This window comes from Oncorhynchus masou, unplaced genomic scaffold (assembly GCF_036934945.1).
Source record: "Oncorhynchus masou masou isolate Uvic2021 unplaced genomic scaffold, UVic_Omas_1.1 unplaced_scaffold_856, whole genome shotgun sequence".
Lineage (NCBI taxonomy): Eukaryota > Metazoa > Chordata > Actinopteri > Salmoniformes > Salmonidae > Oncorhynchus > Oncorhynchus masou.
The window spans coordinates 1-9,938 of NW_027015018.1; the positions used below are offsets into that span (position 1 = coordinate 1).

Below are 9,938 nucleotides of genomic sequence, written 5' to 3' on the forward strand. Positions count from 1 at the left end.
ACATGGTAAACTATACAGGTTAGTTAGACAACAACAACAACCTGACATGGTAAACTACACAGGTTAGTTAGACAACAACAACAACAACAACCTGACACGATAAACTACACAGGTTAGTTAGACAACAACAACAACCTGACACGGTAAACTATACAGGTTAGTTAGACAACAACAACAACCTGACATGGTAAACTACACAGGTTAGTTAGACAACAACAACAACAACAACCTGACACGATAAACTATACAGGTTAGTTAGACAACAACAACCTGACATGGTAAACTATACAGGTTAGTTAGACAACAACAAACTGACATGGTAAACTATACAGGTTAGTTAGACGACAACAACAACAAACTGACATGGTGAACTACACAGGTTAGTTAGACAACAACAACAACCTGACATGGTAAACTACACAGGTTAGTTAGACAACAACAACAACCTGACATGGTAAACTATACAGGTTAGTTAGACGACAACAACAACAAACTGACATGGTAAACTCACAGGTTAGTTAGACGACAACAACAACAAACTGACATGGTAAACTATACAGGTTAGTTAGACGACAACAACAACAAACTGACATGGTGAACTACACAGGTTAGTTAGACAACAACAACAAACTGACATGGTAAACTATACAGGTTAGTTAGACAACAACAACAACAAACTGACATGGTGAACTACACAGGTTAGTTAGACAACAACAACAACCTGACATGGTAAACTACACAGGTTAGTTAGACGACAACAACAACCTGACATGGTAAACTACACAGGTTAGTTAGACAACAACAACCTGACATGGTAAACTATACAGGTTAGTTAGACAACAACAACAACCTGACATGGTAAACTATACAGGTTAGTTAGACAACAACAACAACCTGACATGGTAAACTACACAGGTTAGTTAGACAACAACAACAACCTGACATGGTAAACTACACAGGTTAGTTAGACAACAACAACAACCTGACATGGTAAACTACACAGGTTAGTTAGACAACAACAACAAACTGACATGGTAAACTACACAGGTTAGTTAGACAACAACAACAACCTGACATGGTAAACTACACAGGTTAGTTAGACAACAACAACAACCTGACATGGTAAACTACACAGGTTAGTTAGACAACAACAACAACCTGACATGGTAAACTATACAGGTTAGTTAGACAACAACAAACTGACATGGTAAACTACACAGGTTAGACAACAACAACAATCTGACATGGTGAACTACACAGGTTAGTTAGACGACAACAACAAACTGACATGGTAAACTATACAGGTTAGTTAGACAACAACAACCTGACATGGTAAACTATACAGGTTAGTTAGACAACAACAACAACAAACTGACATGGTAAACTATACAGGTTAGTTAGAGTTAACTGGTAACACTGCAAAACCAACTACTGACCTTCAGCCTAGCAATCCACTTTGCACAGGCTGATTTCACACACACAAATATATGTACAAAAGTATGTGGACACACTTTCAAATTAGTGAATTCGGCTATTTCAGCCACACCCGTTGCTGACAGGTATACAAAACTGAGCACGCTGCCATGCAATCTCCATAGGAGAACATTTGTAGTAGAACGGCCTTACTGAAGAGCTCAGTGACTTTCAACAAGGCACGGTCATAAGATGCCACCTCTCCAACAAGTCAGTTCATCAAATGTCTGCCCTGCTAGAGTTGCCCCGGGCAACTAAGTGTTGTTAGATTGAAGTGGAAACGTCTAGGAGCAACAACGGCTCAGCCGGGAAGCGGTAGGCCACACAAGCTCACAGAACAGGACCGCCGAGCGATGTAGCCCATAAGAGCATAAAAATTGTATGTCCTTGGTTGCAACACTCACTACCATGTTCAAAACTGCCTCTGGAAGCAACGTCAGCACAAGAACTGTTTGTCAGGAGATTACATGAAATGGGTTTCCATGGCCGAGCAGCCACACACAAGCCTAAGATCACCACGCGCAATGCCAAGTGTCGGCTGGAATAGTGTAAAGCTCACCGCCATTGGGCTCTGGAGCAGTGGAAACACGTTCTCACACTTCACCTTCTGGCAGTCCGTCAGACAAATCTGGTGTTGGCAGATGCCAGGAGAACGCTACCTGCCCCAATGCATAGTGCCAACTGTAAAGTTTGGTGGAGGAGGAATAATGGTCTGGGGCTGTTTTTCATGGTTCGGGCCCCTTAGTTCAAGTGAAGGGAAATCTTAATGCTACAGTATACAATGACATTCCATACGATTCTGTGCTTCCAACTTTGTGGCAGCAGTTTGGGGAAGGTCCTTTTCTGTTTCAGCATGACAATGCCCCTGTGCACAAAGTGAGGTCTATACAGAAATTGTTTGTTGAGATTGGTGTGGAAGTGGAACTTGACTGGCCTGCACTGAGCCCTGACCTCAACTCCATCGAAAACCATTGGGATGAATTGGAATGCCGACTGTGAGCCAGACCTAATCACCCAACATCAGTGTCAGACCTCACTAATGCTCGTGGCTGAATGGAAGCATGCCCCCACAACAATGTTCCAACATCTAGTGGAAAGCCTTCCCAGAAGAGTGGAGGCTGTTATAGCAGCAAAGGGGGGGTACCAACTCCATATTAATGCCCATGATTTTGGAATGAGATGTTGGACAAGCAAGCGTCCACATACTTTTGGTCACGTAGTGTAACAATACAGTTCTACCCAAGTAGATCATTCTCAGTTTGCTGTGCAAAAACAACAAGGACTCCCCCTACTGTACAGCAGCAGTACATTAGAAAACCATTAGAAAATGGCTAAATGTATCTACTTAATGACCTGAACTGGAAAATGTGCAATCACGAAAAAAAAAAACACTGGCATACCTCTCTTTGTTGTCCCCGTTGACCCGCTGGTCTCTGATGCCCATTTCTGTATACATGAACGTTGCCTTGAGAAGCAAAACAGACGACCAATAGATGAAGCATTAGCAGTGGAGGCGGCAGTAAAATTTGTAGATGTAATGGTTTCTAATGACTGTGTGTGTGTGTGTGTGTGTGTGTGTGCGTGTCACTCACTTGCTGGAAAACCCCCTCCGAAGAACATATTGAAGAGGTCCTCAGGTGAAATATCGGCCTGGAAGTCGCCGTTGGTCTGGCCCTGTCTTGACGGATGTCTCTTTTCCTCACCACACTGGTCATACTGTTTCCTCTTGTCAGCATTACTCAAGCAGGCATAGGCATTTCCAATAGCTGGGCGAAAACAAACACCTTTTTAGGTACCTTCAAATTACATTAAATGATATACAATTCATTGGACCGGTTTCCTGGATACAGATTAGACTAGAAAACATTCTCAGTTTAACACGTTTCAGTCCAGGACGAGGCTTAATCTGTGTCCGTCAACCCGGATCCTTTGACTGGTTATCACATTCAAACAATTAAGAGAATAAGTATGGTTTGGGGGCGCACCTTTAAACGCCTCAGTGGCACCCGGTGCGTGGTTTTTGTCGGGATGGAATTTCAACGCTAATTTTCGATACGACTTCTTGAGATCTTCTTCAGATGCATCTTTCTTCACTCCAAGAATCTCATAGAAGTCTTTACACTGTTTTATTCTGGAAACAAAGAAGAAGACCACTATAAAAGACAAAACACTCAATTGTTTCAAGACATTTTCATGTTCCGATAAGGAAGATTCATTGTGGAAAGTGGATGTTAAACAGATGTTTGATGATAATGTTCTGGAAGCCTTGACGCAGTTTCAATATAACATGCCATTTAGCAGATGCTTTTATCAACAAATATATATATACACACTGCTCAAAAAAATAAAAGGGAACACTTAAACAACACCATGTAACTCCAAGTCAATCACACTTCTGTGAAATCAAACTGTCCACTTAGGAAGCAACACTGATTGACAATAGATTTCACATGCTGTTGTGCAAATGGAATAGACAACAGGTGGAAATTATAGGCAATTAGCAAGACACCCACAATAAAGGAGTGGTTCTGCAGGTGGTGACCACAGACCACTTCTCAGTTCCTATGCTTCCTGGCTGATGTTTTGGAACAAACTCCCTCACGACGCCAGGACAGCGGAGTCAATCACCACCTTCCGGAGACACCTGAAACCCCACCTCTTCAAGGAATACCTAGGATAGGATAAGTAATCCTTCTCACCCCCCCCACTTAAATGATTTAGATGCACTATTGTAAAGTGGCTGTTCCACTGGATGTCAGAAGGTGAATTCACCAATTTGTAAGTCGCTCTGGATAAGAGCGTCTGCTAAATGACTTAAATGTAATGTAATGTTTTGGTCACTTTTGAATGCTGGCGGTGCTTTCATTCTAGTGGTAGCATGAGACGGAGTCTACAACCCACACAAGTGGCTCAGGTAGTGCAGCTCATCCAGGATGGCACATTAATGCGAGCTGTGGCAAGAAGGTTTGCTGTGTCTGTCAGTGTAGTGTCCAGAGCATGGAGGCGCTACCAGGAGACAGGCCAGTACATCATGAGACGTGGAGGAGGCCGTAGGAGGGCAACAACCCAGCAGCAGGACCGCTACCTCCACCTTTGTGTAAGGAGGAGCAGGAGGAGCATTGCCAGAGCCCTGCAAAATGACTTCCAGCAGGCCACAAATGTGCATGTGTCTGCTCAAACGGTCAGAAACAGACTCCATGAGGGTGGTATGAGGGCCCGACGTCCACAGGTGGGGGTTGTGCTTACAGCCCAACACCGTGCAGGACGTTTGGCATTTGCCAGAGAACACCAAGATTGGCAAATTCGCCACTGGTGCCCTGTGCTCTTCACAGATGAAAGCAGGTTCACACTGAGCACATGTGAAAGACGTGACAGAGTCTGGAGACGCCGTGGAGAACGTTCTGCTGCCTGCAACATCCTCCAGCATGACCAGTTTGGTGGTGGGTCAGTCATGGTGTGGGGTGGCATTTCTTTGGGGGGCCGCACAGCCCTCCATGTCCTCGCCAGTGGTAGCCTGACTGCCATTAGGTACGGAGATGAGATCCTCAGACCCCTTGTGAGACCATATGCTGGTGTGGTTGGCCCTGGGTTCCTCCTAATGCAAGACAATGCTAGACCTCATGTGGCTGGAGTGTGTCAGCAGTTCCTGCAAGAGGAAGGCATTGATGCTATGGGACTGGCCTGCCCGTTCCCCAGACCTGAATCCAATTGAGCACATCTGGGACATCATGTCTCGCTCCATCCACCACAGACTGTCCAGGAGTTGGCGGATGCTTTAGTCCAGGTCTGGGAGGAGATCCCTCAGGAGACCATCCGCCACCTCATCAGGAGCATGCCCAGGCGTTGTAGGGAGTTTATACAGGCACGTGGAGGCCACACACACTACTGAGCCTCATTTTGACTTGTTTTAAGGACATTACATCAAAGTTGGATCAGCCTGTAGTGTGGTTTTCCACTTTAATTTTGAGTGTGACTCCAAATCCAGACCCCCATGGGTTGATAAATTTAATTTCCATTGATAATTTGTGTGTGATTTTGTTGTCAGCATATTCAACTATGTAAAGAAAAAAGTATTTAATAAGAATATTTCATTCATTCAGATCTAGGATGTGTTATTTTAGTGTTCCCTTTATTTTTTTGAGCAGTGTATATGGTCCCAGCTCAGCAGGAACGTTGGGCGGCAGGTAGCCTAACGGGTAAGAGCGTTGGGTGAAAAATCTGTTCGAATCCAAGCCAGCGACCTTTCGCATTTAACCCCCAACAACTGTTCTCCGGGCAGGGATGACATGGATTTCGATTAAGGCAACCCCTCGCACCTCTCTGATTCAGAGGGGTTGGGTTAAATGAGGGGAGACACATTTTGGTTGAATGTATTCAGTTGTGCAACTGACTAAGTCTCCTTTTCCTTCACTTTCCTTGTAATTACATTTTATATGATAATAATTGCAATGATACTAAATTCCATGCATCCTACTTCTTGACAGCATCCAGTTGATCTGAGGTGTAGGATTTGGCTGTCTGTGAGGCCTTCTCTCCTTGGTCTTCCTCCCCAGGTCTTCGCTGCCTTGGCCCAGTGCCATCACTGGTTCCTGACTGGTTGTCATGTCCAGGGGTGAAACCATTTTTTGCAATCAAGTCCAGCAGTGCTGGAAATACAGATAGAGAGTAACATTTAGAGGAACATTCGAGTATCGTAGTTTCCCCCCAGAAACGTCTCCACTGAGCAGGCCCATTGGGGCAAATCTCAGATGACATCTCCCTCTTGTACAGTCAAAAGCACACGGAGTGAGTGCTTCGAAGTAACAGCGTCAAAGACCGCTAGCTATGCAGCTACACAGTTTGTATTTAACCAGCAACATGAGATTGGGTGCAACTGAATGTACTGACTACATAACTTACGTTAGATAGCTCGCTAATATAACCAGCAGAATTAAACGGACTGTGTATACTACAACAGTGACAATGCAAAATCCAGACAGATTAGATGTTTTATATGAAAACTCGGCGATAATTAGCTAGCTATAGCAGCGAGATGGGTAACGTATTTTCGTAACTATAGAGGGCCCTCAATTTCCCCAGTAAAAATGTAGCCTGGATGCTAGCTGGCATTCATGTCGCTTCTCAAGCGGCCGTCTCTTACCTCTCGCCTTATCCGTCGGAAAAAGTTTCTGTGCCTTTTCTAGAAATCTAACAGCCTTCTCTGCTTGATTATTTGTTAATGCAGCAGTTGCAATGTCAATGCAACGCTCTGCTTCGTCCCTGTTTACTTCCATTGCGGGACGCAGCTTGAGGTAAATAAAAAAAGAACGCTATAATAGCTGTTGTAGGGCGCTTTCTAATGACGCCACGCAGTAAGTAGGGACGAGGTGGTGGGGTCACGCTGGTATTGCCTACTAGATGGAGCCAAACTTTCCATAACAGAGCCATCACCTACAGAGAGATGAACCTGGAGAAGCAGGCTGGTCCTGGGGCTCTGTTGACAAACACAAACAGAGCCCCAGGACAGCAACACAATTAGACCCAACCAAATCATAAAATAACAAAAATATAATTAGTTGACACATTGGAAAGAATTAACATAAAAACAGAGCAAACTAGAATGCTATTTGGCCCTAAACAGAGAGTACACAGTGGCTGAATACCTGTCCACTGTGACTGACCCAAACTTAAGGAAAGCTTTGACTATGTACAGACTCAGTGAGCATGGCCTTGCTATTGAGAAAGGCCACCGTAGGCAGACATGAGAAGACAGGCTATGTGCTCACTGCCCACAAAATGAGGTGGAAACTGAGCTGCACTTCCAAACCAACTGCCAAATGTATGACCATATTTTTTTTTCTTTACCTTTATTTAACTAGGCAAGTCAGTCATATATTTCCCTCAGATTACACAGACCCACAAAGAATTTGAAAACTCCCATATCTATTGGGTGAAATACCAGTGTGCCATCACAGCAGCAAGAAAAGGGCAACCAGTGAAGAACAAACACCATTGTAAATACAACCCATATTTATTTTTTATTCATTTTCCCTTTTGTATTCGTTGCAACACTGTATATAGACATAATGACATTTGAAATGTCTCTATTTCCTTTGGAACTTTTGCGAATGTAATGTTTACTGTTCATTTTATATTATTTATTTCACTTTTGTTTATGATCTATTTCACTTGCTTTGACAATAAAGCCCTTTGAATTGAATTGCCCTTATGGGGCCCCATGATTGAGCCAGATGGTGTTTTAAGTGGAATCAAATCTCATTGAAGTACGGCTACGTACCGTTTTATCGCAGTTCCAGCAAAATGCTTATGTATCTAGTTCAAACAGTGCAGTAATATCTAGCAATACATTTTTTTCCACCTTTATTTAACCAGGTAGGCAAGTTGAGAACAAGTTCTCATTTACATTTGCGACCTGGCCAAGATAAAGCAAAGCAGTTCGACACATACAACGACACAGAGTTACACATGGAGTAAAACAAACATACAGTCAATAATACAGTATATAAAAGTCTATATACGATGTGAGCAAATGAGGTGAGATAAGGGAGGTAAAGGCAAAAGAAGGCCATGGTGGCGAAGTAAATACAATATAGCAAGTAAAACACTGGAATGGTAGATTCGCAGTGGAAAGAAAAATAACAATTACGCACATATTCCAAAGGTTAAAATAATAATAATAATAAAGAACAAGATATTAAGACGTCAGAATGAGCCAGAGTTGGCACCACGTGTTCAAAAGTGGTGTGGAAAAATTAGTAAGTGTCTTTTCTCTGGTTTGGAGTTTTTCTTGATCTCATGACCTGGTCTCTCTGCTGTCTCCTGTAGTCCACGATCATCTCCTTCCTTTTGTTGACGTTGAGGGAGAGATAAGCAAACTGACCTGTATATTTGTCTATGGATTTCAACCGGAATCCCTTATTATTACCTTAATAAAATCATACGGGTTGCAGGTTTGAATCCCGGGTCCGATGAGAATAGTCTGGTGGGATAGCTAACAGAGGCGTGTTATGAAATCCTAGATACCGTGGCTTGATGTTGGGCTGAAACAGGCGGGTATTCCCAAACTGGGGTACACGCGCAATGCCGTCGGGGGACGCAAAATAAAAATGTGATTCACATTTAAAACAATAATTGTAATATTTTCCAACGGGGCTATACATTTGGGTGCATTTTTTTTCTCCCCTAAGTAGCCTCGTTTCACTGCCCCTGTAACAGAGGGGAACCACTACTTCAAGGTCTCAGAGCAAGTGGCGTCAATGATTGAAACGTTATTTAGCGCGCACCATCGCTAGTTGGTGCGCGCTAAATAGCGTTTCACATCCGTCACACCCCCTCGATGATGGTGGAGCAAAAGCAATGACAGGCAGACATAGTGGAGTCGTAACGCGCGTGCCAGCAGTTGCTCCCGACGCCACTTGGGTCCACTGCAGCATCCACTGAGAGGTTCTTGCTGCCAAGGGAATGCTTGACAGCTTGAAAGACGTTTTGGACACTACAGTGAAAATGGATAACTTTGCTAAAGCAAGGCCCCTGAACTCTTGTGTATTTTCTGCATGATGTAGGCAGCAACCATGTAACGCTTTTACAACAGACAGAAGTGGGCTGGTTATCAAGGGACAAATTATTGGCAGGTTTTTCTCATTTTTTTTTTTAATTGAGAGAAGTTTTCTTTACTGACCATAATGTTCACTTGTCTGACCGGTTGCATGATGACGAGTTTCTCACACGACTGGCCGATCTGTGTGATATTTTTTTCTCGCCTGAAAGATGTGAATCTATTATTACAGGGACTCTCAGCAACTATATTCAATGTGCAGGACAAAATTGAGGCTATGATGAATTGAGATCCGCACTTTTTTTAAAACATTTTAGTCTGAAATGACATACCTGAAATCTAACTGCCTGTAGCTCAGAACCTGAAGCAAGGATATGAATATTCCTGGTACCATTTGAAAGGAAACACTTTGAAGTTTATGTAAATGTGAAAGGAATGTAGTAGAATATAACACAATATATCTGGTAAAAAAAAAACGGTTCTTTTTTTTGTACCATCATCTTTGAAATGCAAGATAAAGGCTATAATGTATTATTCCAGCCCAGGTGCAATTTAGATGTTGTCCATGAGATGGCAGCACTGCATGTGCAACGTTTTAGACTGATCCAATGAACCATTTCATTTCTGTTCAAAATGTTTTATGAAGACTGCCCAAATGTGCCTAATTTGTTTATTAATAACTTTTCATGTTCAAATCTGCCCAAATGTGCACTCTCCTCAAACAATAGAATGCTATTCTTTCACTGTAATAGCTACTGTAAATTGGACAGTGCAGTTAGATTAACAAGAATTTAAGCTTTCTGCCAATATCAACAACCTCATGCTAATCGCATTAGCCTACATTAGCTCAACCGTCCCATGGAAGGGACACCGATCCCAAAGAAGTTTTAAGAAGTTGGAGTTCTTCTCT

General features: G+C 43.0%; 1 protein-coding gene across 1 annotated transcript; it reads right to left on the reverse strand.

Moving 5' to 3' along the window:
• Positions 1 to 2,819: 2,819 nt before the first annotated feature.
• Positions 2,820 to 6,827, reverse strand: dnajb12b (DnaJ heat shock protein family (Hsp40) member B12b). The gene is made up of 5 exons (XM_064963862.1): positions 6,614 to 6,827; positions 5,948 to 6,119; positions 3,459 to 3,604; positions 3,066 to 3,239; positions 2,820 to 2,938 (listed from the first exon to the last, which is right to left on the reverse strand). The coding sequence occupies exons 1-5, from the start codon at positions 6,744 to 6,746 to the stop codon at positions 2,847 to 2,849; spliced, it is 717 nt and encodes a 238-aa protein (XP_064819934.1). The 5' UTR covers positions 6,747 to 6,827; the 3' UTR covers positions 2,820 to 2,846.
• Positions 6,828 to 9,938: the final 3,111 nt, after the last annotated feature.

Excerpts from the sequence above, each read along its gene's own strand:
- dnajb12b (XM_064963862.1), bottom strand. The coding sequence starts at position 6,746 with ATGGAAGTAAACAGGGACGAAGCAGAGCGTTGCATTGACATTGCAACT. Across the intron at positions 6,120-6,613 it reads TCCGACGGATAAGGCGAGAG|CACTGCTGGACTTGATTGCA; the intron begins GTAAGAGACGGC and ends CTGTATTTCCAG. Across the intron at positions 3,240-3,458 it reads TGCCACTGAGGCGTTTAAAG|CTATTGGAAATGCCTATGCC; the intron begins GTGCGCCCCCAA and ends GTTTTCGCCCAG.